General features: G+C 48.7%; 1 protein-coding gene across 4 annotated transcripts in view; it reads left to right on the forward strand.

The window, feature by feature from the left end:
- The window catches only part of lrp4 (LDL receptor related protein 4), a 203954-nt gene that overhangs the window by 119112 nt on the left and 66680 nt on the right, over positions 1-18162 (forward strand). For all 4 annotated transcript variants that reach the window (XM_033038628.1, XM_033038629.1, XM_033038630.1 and 1 more), the window contains exons 4-8: positions 1892-2005; positions 2869-2985; positions 9683-9811; positions 16997-17116; positions 17777-17902. In XM_033038628.1, coding sequence (XP_032894519.1) covers positions 1892-2005; positions 2869-2985; positions 9683-9811; positions 16997-17116; positions 17777-17902 — 606 coding nt within the window. The remainder of the gene's footprint in view (positions 1-1891; positions 2006-2868; positions 2986-9682; positions 9812-16996; positions 17117-17776; positions 17903-18162) is intronic.

Below are 18162 nucleotides of genomic sequence, written 5' to 3' on the forward strand. Positions count from 1 at the left end.
ACCCGGGTTCGATCCCGACTACCGGTGCTGTCTGTACGGAGTTTGTACGTTCTCCCCGTGACCATGTGGGTTTTCTCCGAGATCTTTGGTTTCAGCCCACACTCCAAAGACATGCGGGCTTGTAGGTTAATTGGCTTGGTATAAGTGTAAATTGTCCCTAGTGTGTGTAGGATAGTGCTAGTGTGCGGGGATCGCTGGTCGGCGCGGACTCAATGGGCCGAAGGGCCTGTTTCTGCTCTGTATCTCTGAACTAAACTAAATTCAGCTCTGGAAATTGAACAGGGCAGACGTGAGTGATACGTGGATTGACCGAGCTGCCAGAGGAGGGAGTTGAGGCATCGAGCAGGGACATGGATAGGGCTGGTTGAGAGGGACAAGGGCCAAACATGGACAAATGGGACTAACTTCATGGGACATCTTGAAAGAGATGCTGCCTGACCCGCTGAGTTACTCCAGCACTCTGTGAAACGTCACCTATCCATGTTCTCCACAGATGCTGCCTGACCCGCTGAGTTACTCCAGCACTCTGTGAAACGTCACCTATCCATGTCCTCCACAGATGCTGCCTGACCCGCTGAGTTATGGTGCAGCAGCATCTATGGAGCTAAGGAAATAGGCAACGTTTCGGGCCGAAATCCTTCTGGAAATAGGCAACGTTTCGGGCCGAAACCCTTACGGGTTTTGGCCCGAAACGTTGCCTATTTCCTTAGCTCCACAGATGCTGCCTGACCCGCTGAGTTACTCCAGCACTCTGTGAAACGTCACCTATCCATGTTCTCCACAGATGCTGCCTGACCCGCTGAGTTACTCCAGCACTCTGTGTCTGTTTTGAAGTGTAATTAGGATGAATAAGAAGTACTAGTCTTGCTGGAGATAGCTAGAACCTGAAACTGAGAAAATAACAGAAATGACACCAGCTGCAGTTGTTTAGTTGTCCAAGTTTATATTACACATGAAACCTCAATCAATGAATATTAAAAAAACATAACAACCTTTTAAGTGGTTTGTGAGAATTTGGTTGCCAAGATCCTTAATCAGAAAAATATCAGTTTTTTAAAGTGAGAGCTGTTTTAAATATATATATGCTGATTGTGGGAAAGAGTTGATGCAAGTAGTGTGGTCGAAGATGTGGCCACTCAGCAGAATGCAGAGATGCGAGATTTTTTAAGGAATAACACATTTAGTTTATTGTCATGTGTACTGTGGTCACATTGAATGGTGGTGCTGGCTCTAAAGGCCGAATGGTCTTCTCCTGCACCTACTGTCTATTGTACAGTGAAAAGCTTTTTGTCGCGTGCTAACCAGTCAGCGGAAAGACAATACATGACTGGTTAGCATGCATCAAAACGCTTGTCACTGTACCTCGGTACACGTGACAATAGACTACACAAAATGTGTTATTCCTTAAATAACTTTCTGCCAAGAAAGTTTCTACCACATAGATCTGATTTGAAACGCCAGTGTTTAGGTTATTTACTTCAGAGATACAGTGAGGAAGCAGGCCCTTCGGCCCACCGAGTCTGTGCTGGCTATCGATCCCCGCACACTAACACTATCCTACACACTAGGGATAATTTGCAATTTTACCGAAGCCAATTAACCTACAAACCTGCGCGTCTTTAAAGTGTGGGAGGAAACCGGAGATCCTGGGGAAAACCCACTCAGTCACGGGGAGAACGTGCAAACTCCGTACAGACAGCACCCGTAGACAGGATCAAACCCGGGTCTATGGCGATGTAAGGCAGCAGCTCTACCCGCTGCGCCACCGTGCCACCCAGTGAAAGAAGACAAAGGCTGGATATTAAACATGCGCCAGTAATGACTAATTCTGTGCTGCTGCAGAAACAAAATGGTGGTAGCCACTTCATCTCTCCATTGTTTTGCTCCTCAGCTCCTCGAGAGTGTGAAGAAGATGAGTTTCACTGCCAGAACGGCTATTGTATCCGCAGTCTGTGGCATTGTGACGGTGACAACGACTGTGGTGACAACAGTGATGAACAGTGCGGTGAGTCCTGCCTCCTTACTGGTCATTGACAGGCCATTCACTGTGTGGATAGTATTACAGCATCTCCTTTGTCTACGTAAGCCATGATCACATTGAATGGCGGTGCTGGCTCGAAGGGCCGAATGGCCTCCTCCTGCACCCATTGTCCATTGTAATTATCTGCCATGGGGATATCCCCCCCCTCTCTGGCTTCACAATTCACATCTTTATCCCTATCCCACACCTTTTGTCTTTTCAGCTCTGTCCAAACATATGCCTATCAAACCAGCCTTCCACCTGTATCCACCTATCACTCGCTAGTCTCCCCCCCCCCACCCCCACCACCCACCAGCTTTCTCCCCCTTAATACAATCAGTCTGAAGAAGCGTTCTGACCCCAACCGTCACCTATCCATGTTCTCCACAGATGCTGCCTGACCCACTGAGTTACTCCAGCACTCTGTCATAAACTCAGTCATACAACACAAACACACCCTTCGGCCCATCTTGGCCTTGCCGTCCATGATGCCTCATCTACAATATTGCAGGAAATAACTGGAGATTTTAAACGTATAATTAAATGTTATTCCCTTATCTTGTATCTATCCACTGTAAACGGCTCGATTGTAATGTATTGTCTTTCTGCTGATTGGTTAGCACGCAACAAAAGCTTTTCACTGCGCCTCGGTACACGTGACAATAAACTAACTGAACTGAACGAGTCTCATCTTTGGCCCACATCCCTCTTCTAATTCACTCTGTGTTCTTTTTTGTCAACCGGTATCTGCAGTTCCTAGTGTCTCGATGATCAGCTGTTGTCCAGCCTTGTTTTGTATCTGAGATGCCGCATGTTTCTTTAATGCATCTTCTGTTTGTCCATTGCAGACATGAGGAAGTGTTCAGACAAGGAGTTCCGCTGTAACGATGGCAGCTGTATCGCCGAGCACTGGTACTGTGATGGTGACACCGACTGCAAGGACGGCTCTGACGAAGATGGTTGTCGTAAGTATTGGTTTGTGTCACAGAGTGATACAGTGTGGAATCAGGCCCTTGGTCCCAACTTGCCCACACCTGACCAACATGTCCCATCTACACTAGTCCCACCTGCCCGCAGTTGGCCCATATCTCTCTCAACTACAGTTTGGTTCAGTAAAAATCTTACTTGGGAATCATACTTAAGTTCAAGAGTGTACGAATAGTAGATTACACGGAGGTGGCACACAAGCGTCACCAGCTTGTACACTTCAAGTTCAAAGGTGTTGAAAATGTAGACAGAGTCTTGTCTTGGCCCTACAGGCCCGTTGTCCTGGCGACGGCACTGGGTGGGAGTTCCAGGGCCTGGCCTGGCCTGGCCTGGTGATGTTGTCAGTGCTCCACCACTCCATGCCGTTGCAGGCCCCTTGGAGCAGTGCTCAGTCTACTGGAGCCCCAGGTTGCTGCAGGGCCTCTGGGCACCCGAACTACTCGAGCCCCAGGCTGCTGTGGGGCCTCTAGGCACCCAATCTACTCGAGTCCCAGGCTGCTGAGGGGCCTCCAGCTATCCCACTCCTCCCACACCTTGACCCAGGCACATCGACCCACAAACATGATTGCCACAGGGCTGCCAACTCTCATGCATTGAGTGTGAAAATCACGCATTTTGACAAATTCTCACTCTCTCACGCTGATCACAAATTTCTCACGCTCTGTCGTGAGAAATTCTGTGATCAACGAAAATTTCAAAACTCATAAACTGCATGGGCCGCGAGTGTTGGAGAGCTAGCGCTGAGGGAGGGATGGAAGCAGAAGCAGCGGCGGGGGCAGATGCAGACAGGGAACCGGGGCTGGCGAGTGTTTGCCGGGCTGGCGAGCGTTTGCCGGGCTGGCGAGTGTTTGCCGGGCTGGCGAGTCGCTCGCTGCAGCTCTGGCCATGGAGCAGCCTCAGTACAAGTGTCCGTGGTCATCGGAGGGTCGGAAGCGTTGCGCTGCTGCCGTGAGAGTCTCTGCGCTGAATTCGCCCAGGTGACCGGCATGGATCAGGCTGTGGCTCGGTGCATCCTGGAGGACAACCAGTGGCTGCTGGAGGTAAGTACCAAGCACTGGGTAGAAACGGTGGAAGATAGTGGCCTTCAAATGGGGGTGGTTGGAGAAAGCATCCTGCTTGCCTGCTAGATTTTCACTTACTGTAACTGCAGGAAAAATGCTCCCAATGTTGGAGAAGTTCAGAACCAGGTGTCACAGTTTAAAAATAAAGAGTAGGCCAGTTAGGACTGAGATGAGAAGCATCCTGAGTCATGAGTTACTCCAGCATTTTGTGGCTTTTTTTATTACTAGCATCTGCAGTTCTTTGTTTCTATATTCTTTGGTATTTGTTATGTTTTAATGAAGCACAGTCCCACTTCAAATTGCCATCTATTTACCAACTAAATGATCAAAATATCTGTAGAATCTTTATTTCATTTCATCTTATCTCATGATTGAATTAAATCTTTTAAAGTCTTTTGACAATCTTTGGGCAAGAAGTTTTGACATCTTTATTCTCAGCTGAAAGTCTAGGTTTTTGTAAATGGCTGTGACCCCACGCAGAACATGAGAGACCAGTTAACTAACCATCAGGGCTCCAGCCTTGAGTGACAAAGCGATCAGGATATCAAACATGTCGGCACTGTGAACCAACACGTCGTGATAGGTTGCACTTTCCAGAAGGTTCCGCTTTGTCGTGTGCGCTGAGGTACAGTAAACCCTCGCATTAACGGACCTCAATGTAGCAGGCCTTGGTTATAAGGGGTCGAGGGTCACTGTCCCCCACTCCCGCCCGGTGCCCGGTGTGTGGTCACGGAGCGAGCAGAGACAGCGAGCGGTGTGGATGTGGTGCAGGTACCGGGCCCGTCCCTGGCTGGTGTGTGCACCCCCTGTGGGGCTGGGGGGAGGGGGGCGGTCTGAGGCTCCCCGGCCTGGGGAACCCCTCTGGTTTAAACCCACCCTCCCCCCCCCCACCCACTCGACACCCGTTTCTTCCCTCCCAGCCTTGGGTTAAACCTCACCCCCCTCACTCGGTTATAGTGGACAAAAACAGACACCATCGTTCCCCCGTGGTCTGTTACAACAAGGGGTCACTCAACACTGACATGTTTTTTGTTGGATGCTCTCCCAACACATCAGATAATACAATACATAAATCAAATCCAACTCAAGTCCAATAGGTGGAGCAAAGGGGAAGATACAGAGAGCAGGATATAGTTCTCAGCATTGTAGCGCATCAGTTCCAGAGACAAAGCCCAATGTCCGCAATGGGGTGGAGGTGTACTCCAGTGTACCATGATGCATGGAGTCCAGTTCAGTCTAGTTTATTGTCACGTGTACCGAGGTACAGTGAGAAGCTTTTGTTGCGTGCCAACCAGTCAGCGGAAAGACAATACATGTTTACAGTTGAGCCATTTACAGTGGGCTGATACAGGATAAGGGAATAACGTTTAGTGCAAGGTAGAGGCAGCAAAGTCCGATCAAAGATATTCCGAGGGTGTACAACGATGTAGATAGTAGTCCAGGACTGCTCTCTAGTTGGTGAATAACATGGCATGGATTTTAAAAACAATGTTTCTCGTACAAACCCTGGCACGGGGCAACTCGGTTCCAATGTATGAGGTCATTCTCGCTCCACTGTTTACAAAGCCAGTCGCTGTTCAGGATGGTGAGTGGACGCACACTCCTCTTACACACTCTGCTTTCTGCTACAGTTACTTTCCCCACTACGTCAAGAATACTACATCTTGTACACTGATGGTTGGACAAAGGGAAGGAGATTATTAAATGCAAAGCTGCTGCTGCTGCTGCTGCTGCTGATGCACGAGTCATGGACGGACGACACAAGATCAGGTTCCGGTGGCTGAGAGTTGGTTGCAACTAATGAGGACTTGAAAGCTGAGCCCACCGCCCCCCGGCTCCCAGATCCCTCGCACTCCTCTTTGATCTCCGCTGATGAAGGCACAGTGCGGATAATGAGCACTCGTGCATCTGCTGGGGATGGTGGCCTCAACGGATTGATGAGCTCACTGCACATAACATAAGCAGCACAAACGCTGTCTGATTTAACCAGCCCAACACTGCAGACACCATGTTGCAGATAGCAAGTAGCAATAAATTACAGCAACACAGTACATCCAGACCCTGTATTTACAGGAGGGATTGGCAGTGCTGGCAAACAATCTATCCTCACAGTAATTTTACACTGATGTTCACTGCTCCAGTCACTTTAAACACATTCTTACCACAGTGATGTGCAGGAAGACACTGCAGATGCTGGTTTAAACCAAAGATAGAAACATAGAAACATAGAAAATAGGTGCAGGAGTAGAGGCCATTCGGCCCTTCGAGCCTGCACCGCCATTCAATATGATCGTGGCTGATTATCCAACTCAGTATCCTGTACCTGCCTTCTCTCCATACCCCCTGATCCCTTTAGCCACAAGGGCCACATCTAACTCCCTCTTAAATATAGCCAATGAAACGGGCTCAACTACTTTCTGTGGCAGAGAATTCCACAGATTCACCACTCTCTGTGTGAAAAATGTTTTTCTCATCTCGGTCCTAAAGGATTTCCCCCTTATCCTTAAACTGTGACCCCTTGTTCTGGACTTCCCCAACATCGGGAACAAAAATGCTGGAGTAACTCAGAGGCTCAGGCAGTCTCTCTGTAGAAAAGGAATAGATGACGTTTCAGGGCGAGACTGAAGTCTGAAGAAGGGTCTCAGCCTGAAACGTCACCTATTCCTTTTCTCCAAAGATGCTGTCTGACCTGCTGAGATACTGCAGCTTTTTGTGTCCAGCTTACCAGAATGATGCCTGCACTAGGGAGGAGTTAGCTACAGGGAGAGGCTGGACCAGCTTGGATTGTTTTCTCTCGAATCCTAAAGCTGATAAATAAAATGATGAATGAATAAGTTTATTGGCCAAGTATGTACACATACAAGGAATTAGACTTGGTGCTCCGCCCGCCAGTAACAACACGACAAACAGTAACAATTAAGAATGACACATAAAACATTAATAATAAAACATTACAGTTTAAACATGTGAATGAAATAAAATACCAGAACAAAATGAGGCTGCAGACCTTTGGTTATTGAGTAGAGTGATGAGAGGCATAGATCTCAAGATGGGAGAATCGAATACTAGAGGGCAAAGCTTTAAGGTAATGCCACCCAATAAAAGACTCTTTGACCCATGCCTGCAGCACAGGGTTAATACATTTGATTTGACCTCCGTTTGGGGATAACTTTGGGCCACTGTCTTTTATTGGAGAGATGTGGTCCCTCAAGTAGCAGTAATGGCTAGAATGGTGACACCTCTTGGCACAGTTTTCATCAATAGCTTGGCAGACGTCAGAGTAATAGTTGGCATGAGATGAGTTCAAACCTCTCGTATCAAAGGGGCAAAGGGCCACTATTCTCTGCTGCTCCATGCAGGTGTGATGTGTGGGAATGTGCAGCTCAATTATTGTTTTCATTGGAGCTGCATTGTATGCATTCCTTTTGATAGCATGCAGCTGTGAGGCTGGGCCTTGATAATGGTTGATGCGGAGAAGAATGTAAATTCCAGATCTCCTCACTTTGGGGCATCTGTCAAGGCTGCTGTTGGTGGATGATTCGTGTAGTTGTTGAGGGTGGAGGTCCTCACTCCACACCTGAGCTACAAGATGGATGCAGTGGCTAGTGTTGGATGTGTTGCATCCTGGAGCAGGAAAACGAAACACGACTTGCTCTGGAGCCAACAAGATGAAAGCTCTGCGCTGTAAACGTGTCAGGTTGTTTGCATCTTGCTACTCATCTCTGGTGAGGTTTTACAGGTGTTTACATTGCCCTGAGGCAGATGCGGGCTGGGTAGCAGTCATGACAGATGTAGTGAAGTATTTCGCAGCCAAAGCTCGCTGACAGTAAACACCCTTGCAGTTGGTTCCAACAAAAAACCTACACCCAGAAATTATCCCCAACGTGTGATCCACCACCACCCTGACATTAAAACCCTGTGTGGGAGAAAAGAGCAGGGTTGCCTCCAGCGAGTTCTTGTCTTGTTGAGAAATGATAAACAAGTAGAACTAGTAAATGCAAAAATGAGAAAAATACAAAAAGGACAATAATTTCTGCCCGATCACAAGGTGTCATCAATACTGGAATGACTTGACATCTGGCACATGAACAAAGCCATCGCGGTGACGAGCTACTGTCTGGCACAGATGGGGAACTAATCGCTGCTCTCATGATCGCGTTTCATTGCAGATACTCTCACTTATTTTCAATGGATAAGTTTAATCAGCCCGGTTTCATAACTTTAGATCTGAAAAATAAATAACACTTCTCCCAAAGGCACTTTCTGAGTTACCTCATCAATAAACTGGTGGCACAGTGGCGCAGCGGTAGAGTTGCTGCCTCACAGCGCCAGAGCCCCACGTTCGATCCAGACTACGGGTGCTGTCTGTACGGAGTTTGTACGTTCTCCCCGTGACCTGCGTGGGTTTTCTCCGGGTGCTCCAGTTTCCCCCCACACTCCAAAGACGCACAGGTTTGTCGGTTAATTGGTTTCGATGAAATTGTAAATTGTCCTTAGTGTGTAGGATAATGCTAGTGTACAGGGATCGCTGGTCGGCACGGGCTCAGTGGGCCGAAGGGACTTTTTCTTCACTGTATTTCTAAAATTAAGTAAATCTTCTAAACGCTTAAGTAATCAGAGCAGAAACAAATAATTATTTTACGAACGGTAACTCGATGTCTGGCATTTTATCAAAGTGGACTATTCTGAAAATGTGCTGGCTCCAGAATATATAGGGTGATAGCAGAACAACACAGTCTGAACAGATGATCGATGGGCCGACAGGGACTCGGTGGGCCGAAGGGCCTGTTTCCATGCTCCACCTCTAAAACTATAGGTTAATACAAAGGAGGCAAAGCAGTGAGAAGATTGTCAGAGTGATTCACACATCAGTCATAATGATTCAGGATCACCATCACTTATAAACAGCAACCCATCAGTTTGCTGACTCTTGTCGAAGGGCAGTACATCACATCAGTGTAACTAAAGCTCAAGTATGGTCTGAATGAAGGGATGTTGTCATACCACAGTATGTAATAGCAAACAACTGCAGATGCTGCTTTATACCTGAGACAGGCACAGAGTGCTGGAGTAACTCAGCGGGTCAGGCAGCATCTGTGGAGAACATGGATAGGTGACGTTTCACAGAGTGCTGGAGTAACTCAGCGGGTCAGGCAGCATCTGTGGAGAACATGGATAGGTGACGTTTCCCAATGGTCTTAAGATGGGTCCCAACCTGAGACGCCACCTATCCATGTTCTCCAGAGATGCTGCCTGACCCGCTGAGTTACTCCAGTACTCTGTGTGCAACTTAGGTACAGTTTGCAGTTCAGTTTATTGTCACGTGTACAGTGAAAAGCTTTTGTTGCGCACTATCCAGTCAGCGGAAAGACAATACACGTTTACAATCGAGCCGTTTACAGTGTATAGATACATGATAAAGGAATAACGTTTAGAGCAAGGTAAAGTTGCAAAGTCCGATCAAGGACAGTCCGAGGGTCACCAATGAGGTAGATAGTAGTTCAGCACCGCTCGCTGGTTGTGGTAAGATGAGGAAGGTAATAAAACAGACTACAGTGTAGCTGGTGACCACGCCTAATTAACACTGCTTGTCACCTTGTGTATTATGTTGCAGCTGCGGAGGTTGCTGCCACCAACTGCAGCATGGAGGAGTTCCAGTGTGCGTACGGGCGTTGCATTCTTGACGTTTACCACTGTGATGGTGATGATGACTGCGGTGACTGGTCCGATGAATCTGATTGTGGTTAGTCTCTCATTATTCCTACCCAATTAAACTTGGCAGTCAATGACCTGGGGCTGGTGGTCTGGGATGTCACAATACGTACATGTTGTGTCTGTGTAAGACTGTCCTTACAGTCGCCACAAGAGGGCTCTGCCCCAATATGATTATAAGGTCCAAAAGGCTACGTGCTTCTACCCTGTCGATTCCGCTCATGATTATATACACCTCAGCCTCCTGCGCTCCAAGGAATAGAGTCCTCGCCTGCCAACCACTCCCATAGCTCAGACCCTCGAGTCCTGGCAACATCCTCGTGAATCATCTCTGAACCCTTTCCAGCTCGACAACATCAATTTGTTGGAATTGAACTGCTCGAGATTTTGGTTTTGGCCACAAGGAATAGTAGTAGAATTAGGCCATTCGGCCCATCAAGTCTACTCTGCCATTCAATCGTGGCTGATCTATCTCTCCCTCCTAACCCCATTATCCTGCCCTCTCCCCGTAACCTCTGACACCCGCACTAATCAAGAATCTACTGATTTGTATTTTGTCCAACTATTTTGAAAAAAAATTATTTTGAACTAATGATAAAGTGTGCAACAAGATCACTTTGGTTATCCCATGTGTCCTGAACACAGGTGGAAATGTAGAATTACCGTGGAAGATTCCATCTGAATTTTACTTTAAAGATTAAAATGGGCAGTGATGGCATCAGAGACCCATTCAGCACTGGCCTGCAGTGTGGACAGTTATGCCCCTGTCCCACTTAGGAAACCTGAACGGAAACCTCTGGAGACTTTGCGCCCCACACAAGGTTTCCGTGCGGTTCCCGGAGGTTGCAGGTGGTTGCCGGAGGTTGCAGGTAGTGGAAGCAGGTAGGGAGACTGACAAAAACCTCCGGGAACCGCACGGAAACCTTGGGTGGGGCACAAAGTCTCCAGAGGTTTCCGTTCAGGTTTCCTAAGTGGGACAGGGGCATAACTCTGTTGGTCTGCATTTGATGAATTAGTTGACCATGTATGAAGCAAAGCTCTCTGTGCTGAAGCTGACCGCTAGTTAGCTGAAGCCAGTGATGTTCTTTAGCCAGTAATGTCGGCTGCTGCAGACAACAAACAAGCAGTGGCTGGTGAAACACACAGAGTAATTTCAGTGAGAGATGGTGATCAGTAACATAATCTTGCAGGAAGGGGCTATTATGGTAACATGTAATTTGAAAGACTAGCGCATGCATTGTGAGGTAATTATGAAATAATAAATAGCTTGTGGGCTGCAAACGGAGGCAATGGTTTCATATTCGCTGGTGTCGACTGTCTGCTGGAGCAAGTACACCTCATTCTGTTCCCATTCAGCACGTTCAACATGTGTACCTTTTAAAGCTCAGTGTTTGAACCTTAGACACAGTCCCCACGACACCACCCACACTGGTCAACTCACTCTTGCCTTCTAACCTGACCAGACACACACCAGAGCCTTCACCTTCCCCATGGATGTCGATTCATGGAGTCATCGTCAGAGTCACACTGCACGGACCCAGGCCCTGTAGGAGGAGTCTTATTTATTTTTCAGATCTAAAATAGGGCTCTTAAAGATAACGGAGACAGGGGATATGGGGAGAAGGCAGGAACGGGGTACTGATTGTGGATGATCAGCCATGATCACATTGAATGGCGGTGCTGGCTCAAAGGGCCGAATGGCCTCCTCCTGCACCTATTGTGTATTGTCTCAAAATGATGAAACAGGCCCTTCGGCCCAACTTGCCCATGCCGACCAAGATCACCAAGCAAGCCAGCCCCATTTGCCTGTGTTTGGTCCATATCTCTCTCTCCTATCCATGTATCTGTGTCTTTTCAATGCTGTTTATAGACCCTCCCTCAGCTTCCCCTCTGGCAGCTTGTTCCATGCACCCCCCACCCTCTTGAGTGAAAAGGTTTCCCCTCAGGTTCCTATTAAATCTTTCCCTTCTCATCTTAACCATAATCTATCTGGTTCTTGATCCCCGTACCCTGGGTAAAAGACCCGATCTATTCCCTTCATGATTTTATACACCTCTATAAGACCACCCCACATCCTCCTGCACTCTAAGGAATAGAGTCCCAGCCTGCCCACCCTCTCCCTGTAGCTCAGGCCCTTCATTCAGTACACATTGCACAGTACTTCTCCTGAGAAAGCAGGGCACTATTTTTAAAAGCACAGACTATATTGGCAGTAAAATCCTATCCTCTTGTTACACGATTCCCAACCGCACCTCACATTATAAACCACACTGACATTCGGCAGCTGCAGCTGAACATATCTCTGCAGCAACTTAATACGTGGGCACAATGTGGAAATGTCCAGTGCCAACTTCTCATTTACAGTTTAATCAATTAGTTAATCATTGAAGGTAGACAAAAATGCTGGAGAAACTCAGCGGGTGCAGCAGCATCCATGGAGCGAAGGAAATAGGCAACGTTTCGGGCCGAAACCCTTCTTCAGACTGATGGGGGGGGGGGGGGGGGGGAGAAGAAAAGAAAAAGGAGGAGGAGGAGCCCGAGGGCTGAGGGAGAGATAGGAAGGGGAGGAGAAAGTAAGGGCTAACAAAATTGGGAGAATTCAATGTTCATGCCCGCAGGATGCAGACTCCCCAAGCGGAATATGAGGTGCTGTTCCTCCAATTTCCGGTGTTGCTCGTTCTGGCCATGGAGGAGACCCAGGACAGAGAGGCCGGACGGGGAATGGGAGGGGGAGTTGAAGTGCTGAGCCACCGGGAGGTCAGGTAGGTTCTTGCGGACCGAGCGGAGGTATTCGGCGAAACGATCGCCCAACCTCCGCTTGGTCTCACCGATATAGATCAGCTGACATCTAGAGCAGCGGATGCAATAGATGAGGTTGGAGGAGATGCAGGTAAACCTCTGTCACACCTGGAACGACTGCTTGGGTCCTTGAATGGAGTCGAGGGGGGAGGGAAAGCGACAAGTGTAGCATCTCTTGCAGTTGCAAGGGAAACTGCCCGGGGAGGGGGTGGTACGGGAGGGAAGGGAAGAATTGACAAGGGAGTTACGGAGGGAGCGGTCTTTGCGGAAGGCAGACATGGGGGGAGATGGGAAAATGTGGCGAGTGGTGGGGTCACGTTGGAGGTGGCGGAACTGACGGAGGATTACTTGTTGTATGTGACGGCTAGTGGGGTGAAAGGTGAGGACTAGGGGGACTCTGCCCTTGTTGCGAGTGCGGGGATGGGGAGAGAGAGCAGTGTTACGGGGTATGGAAGAGACCCTGGTGCGAGCCTCATCTATGGTGGAGGAGGGGAACCCCCGTTCCCTGAAGAATGAGGACATTTCAGATGCCCTGGTGTGGAACGCCTCATCCTGGGAGCAGATGCGGTGTAGTCGGAGGAATTGGGAGTAGGGGATGGAGTTCTTACAGGAAGCAGGGTGGGAAGAAGTGTAGTCTAGATAGCCATGGGAGTCAGTGGGTTTATAGTGGATGTCGGTCAGAAGTCTATCACCTGCGATGGAGATAGTGAGGTCAAGAAATGGTAGGGAAGTGTCGGAAATGGTCCAGGTGTATTTGAGTGCCGGATGGAAGTTAGTGGTGAAATGGATGAAGTGCAGGAGGTGGCACCAATGCAGTCGTCGATGTAAATCTTTCATCTTGATGCAGGATGTGACGTCAGCGACATTTATGCCACTCCTCCCATTCAGACACATCTGAAGAAGGGTCTCAACCCGAAACGTCACCCATTCCTTCTCTCCAGAGATGCTGCCTGTCCTGCTGAGTTACCCCAGCATTTTGTGTCTATCTTGTGTTTAAACCAGTATCTGTAGTTCCGACACACACCTCCATATCATCTATAAAAATAGAAGCAAATTCAAAATCTAGTGATGTTTCCACGCTGGAAGACTCTATGATTTCACTCCGTTTCAATCCCCAGCCGGAGACCACTGTGAAGATCAGCCAGAGTTGCTCGGTGTGTTTGTGTGTTAAAGGTTTAGATTATTTATCACGATAATTCATCAGGCATAATAAAACCAGGAAGGAACAGCAGATGCTGGTTTAAACCCAGGAGAGTCACAAAACGCTGGAGTAACTCAGCTGGTGAAGCAGCATCTCTACTGTCTGACCCGCTGAGTTACTCCGGCCTTTTTGTGTCTATCTTCATAATAAATGCAGGAAGTGGTGGCATGGGATCTCACTTTGCAACAGATACCAGCACGCATGAGTTGCCAATCACCACTGTATTATTACTGAGGTCATCAATATCTCTGCACTCCGCAACTCCCTACAGCAGGTGTTCAGCTTCCAGCATGGACTCACCTCGATGGACCAGAGAATCAGTAAGGGCCTGTCCCACTTACGTGTCCTTGGCATGTAAATTACGCGACCTCGTGGTGGGACAGGCCCTTTAGTCTTTCAAAAACCCAAGAATGTTTCAGTTGCAGGAGAATGTTTACCCCGACCAAGGAATGCGATTGGCCATTCTATGTGCTAAATATTAACTCTGTTTCTCTTCCCAATTAAAGCTTTACCTGACGAGTGTTTGTCAGCAATTTCTGATTTTATTTCACTTCCATCATCTGCAGTTCTCTTGGTTTCCACTCACTGTTTAACGTTCTGCCTTCCGACAAAGATATTCCTCTCTATACGACAGCTGGCCAACTCAAGGCTGGGTGAATTGGTCAACCTGGGACTTGGCTATGGGTGAAGTGTAGGCTGTGTTTCACTAAGAGGCAACGTTGTCCTTCAAATGTCATCCCATGTGAAAGAACTGAAACAGTTTCAAACCAAACAGTGCAAAATTGGGCCTTCCTTTGGAAGGTGAGAGGGGCAAAGTCTAAAGGAGATGCGGGGGGAAACCTTTTACACAGAGGGTGGTGGGTGCCTAGAACGTGCTACCAGGGGGTGGTGGTGGAAGCAGATACCATAGTGGTGTTTGAGAGGCTTTTAGATACGCACATGGACATGCAGGGAATGGAGGGATACGGATCACGTGCTGGTAGATAAGAGTTAGTCTTGGCATCATGTTTGGCACGTACATCAAGTGTAGAGCAAGAGCAACACTTCATGGGCACACGGATTCCTTCTCATGTCTTTGTTGACTTGTCTGGAGTGTTGGTAGTTATGATGTAGTTTGTGGGGCTAGTATTAGTTTGATTACCAATGCTTGAATAGTTTATCAGTGAATATAGGTCACAGATTGAGGTTAGTCCTGGTCTCAATGGAAGGCCCAGGTCTCCAATGGAACGTCTGATGTGAGTAATATGTATTCCAGTAAGGTCTCTGAAGGCTAACATTTCTCCAGGAGTTTTACTTTGAGACAAAGTAGAGAATAATGTACAGCGTAAATGATCAGAAAGGCTCGGAGTGCTGGAGTAACTCAGCGGGTCAGGCAGCATCTGTGGAGAACATAGATAGGTGACGTTTCACAGAGTGCTGGAGTAACTCAGCGGGTGCAGCAGCATCTATGGAGAACATGGATAGGTGACGTTTCACAGAGTGCTGGAGTAACTCAGCGGGTGCAGCAGCATCTATGGAGAACATGGATAGGTGACGTTTCACAGAGTGCTGGAGTAACTCAGCGGGTCAGGCAGCATCTGTGGAGAACATAGATAGGTGACGTTTCACAGAGTGCTGGAGTAACTCAGCGGGTGCAGCAGTATCTATGGAGCTAAGGAAATAGGCAACGTTTCGGGCCGAAACCCTTCTGGGTTTCGGCCCGAAACGTTGCCTATTTCCAGAAGGGTTTCGGCCCGAAACGTTGCCTATTTCCTTAGCTCCACAGATGCTGCTGCACCATAACTCAGCGGGTCAGGCAGCATCTGTGGAGAACATGGATAGGTGACGTTTCACAGAGTGCTGGAGTAACTCAGCGGGTCAGGCAGCATCTGTGGAGAACATAGATAGGTGACGTTTCACAGAGTGCTGGAGTAACTCAGCGGGTCAGGCAGAATCTGTGAAGAACATGGATAGGTGACGTTTCGGGTCAGGACCCTTCTTCAGACAAATGATGTTACAGGCGGAGTTAGCAATTGTAATCAGGCTGAGATTGAGACTGCCTCTTGTAAATGTGCAGCTGTATTTCACAATGACCATGGCATGCTAGATACTGACAACATCTTGTGGAAACACTTGTTTTAATAATGTCTGGGGTGCTGGTATTAGTTGGGTATGTAGGATAGGCCAGGGCAGAAAGGGCCTCCAACAGCCTGCCTCTGTTTGGCGGCAATCTTCACACGGGACATGTGGAAGCAATCAGGCGAGCGGAATAATCTAAACTTCACGTTGGTTCTACGTTGCGCTCCACACTGCTCACTGTGAACCTCTAGTGACAGAGACACAGAAATACACCTCAACCCACCAACTATACGTGCCCACGGGGGTAGCTCTGGAAACACAGTTGTGCTGCAATATTAATAATAATAATAATACATTTTATTTAATGGGCGCCTTTCAGACATCTCAAGGACACCTTACATAGTAATCGGAATAACATATAATCGGAATATAACAAGTAATAAAGACATCACAGAGACACAAATTAAAAACAGAATTCAATCCAAAAACAGAAAATCAAAAACACACATATGTGAAGAGGGAGCAGCGGCAGCCAAAGCGCGCCAGCGTCCACTCTCTCTTCACGGCAGCCATCTTGGACACAGACCCACAGGACTACAATTAGACAAAAAAATCATCCCCCCACTGCTACTGCACAGTTCATGCGGTCAAGGAGCAGAATCAGGCCATTCGGCCCATCAAGTCTGCTCCGCCATTCAGTCATGGCTGATCTACGATACAATACGATACAATAGAACTTTATTCATCCGAGGAGGGAAATTGACCCCTGAAGAAGGGTCTCGACCCGAAACGTCACCCATTCCTTCGTTCCATAGATGCTGCCTCACCCGCTGAGTTTCTCCAGCATCTCTGTCTACCTTCCAACAGTCACAATCACAACAAGATACATGAAGCATGGATTTAAAGTGACGAATGGAAAGGATTAGGGATGTGCATAGATTGTGGGGAGGGGGGGGGGGGTTAGTCTGCCCCACGACAGAGGGAGGAGGAGTTGTATTGTGTCACCCTCCTAACCCCATTCTCCTGCCCTCTCCCATAACCCCTGACACCCGCACTAATCACCAATCTGTCAATCTGTGGAGAAGTATCCATTGTCTTGTCCTCCACGGCTGCTCACGGCAATGCATCGATCAGCGTGTCTTCTGCTTGTTCCTGCAGCCTCACACCACCCGTGTCGGTCGGGCGAGTTCCTCTGCAACAGCGGGCTCTGCATCAACGCCGGCTGGAAATGCGACGGTGACTTTGACTGCGACGACCAGTCCGACGAGAGAAATTGCAGTAAGTTGAGTTTAGTTTATTGTCACGTGTACCGAGGTACAGTGGAAAGCTTCTGTTGCGTGCTAACCAGTCAGCGGAAAGACAATACATGATTACAATCGAGCCATTTACAGTGTACAGATACATGATAGGGGAATAAGGTTTAGCGCAAGGTAAAGCCAGCAAAATCTGATCAAGGATAGTCTGAGGGCCACCAATGAGGTAGCTAGTAGTTCAACACTACTCTCTGGTTGTGGTTTGATGATAAATCACTGCCCTGTAAAATGGTCAATGGGAGGCTGGTAACGGATGCTATTTTACCACCGCATCGGGGCGGCACGGTGGTGCAGCGGGTAGAGTTGCTGCCTCACAGCGCCAGAGACCCGGGTTCCATCCCGACTACGGGTGCTGCCTGTGCGCAGTTTGTACGTTCTCCCCGTGACCTGCGTGGGTTTTCTCCGAGACCTTCGGTTTCCTCCCACACTCCAAAGACGTGCAGGTTTGTAGGTTAATTGGCTTGGTATAAATGTAAATTGTTCCTAGTGTGTGTAGGATGGTGTTTGTGTGCGGGGATCGCTGGTCGGTGCAGACTCGGTGGGCTGAAGGGCCTGTTTCCGCGCTGTATCTCTACACTAAGCTGAGGGGAGAGCGCTAGCATGTGTATGTCTTGTTGTCGTACAGCTGCATCGCAGTGCACCATGGAGCAGTTCCGCTGCAAGTCGGGCCGCTGCATTCGCCTGGCGTGGAGATGCGACGGTGAGGACGACTGCACCGACAACAGTGACGAGGAGGACTGCGAGAAGACAGGTAAATACGCAACGTAGACACAGGCGCACAGCGGGCACAGAGAGTCCTGGCCAATGTACCCACACCCACCCACACCCACACCCACACCCACCCTCCCCCACCCACCACCACCCACCCCCCCACCGACACCCACCCACACCCACCCCCACACCCACCCCCACCCACACCCACCCACACCCATCACCACCCACCCACCCACCCACACCCACCCACACCCACCCCCACACCCACCCACCGACACCCACCCACACCCACCCACA

Source organism: Amblyraja radiata, chromosome 20 (genome assembly GCF_010909765.2).
Source record: "Amblyraja radiata isolate CabotCenter1 chromosome 20, sAmbRad1.1.pri, whole genome shotgun sequence".
Classification (NCBI taxonomy): Eukaryota; Metazoa; Chordata; class Chondrichthyes; order Rajiformes; family Rajidae; genus Amblyraja; species Amblyraja radiata.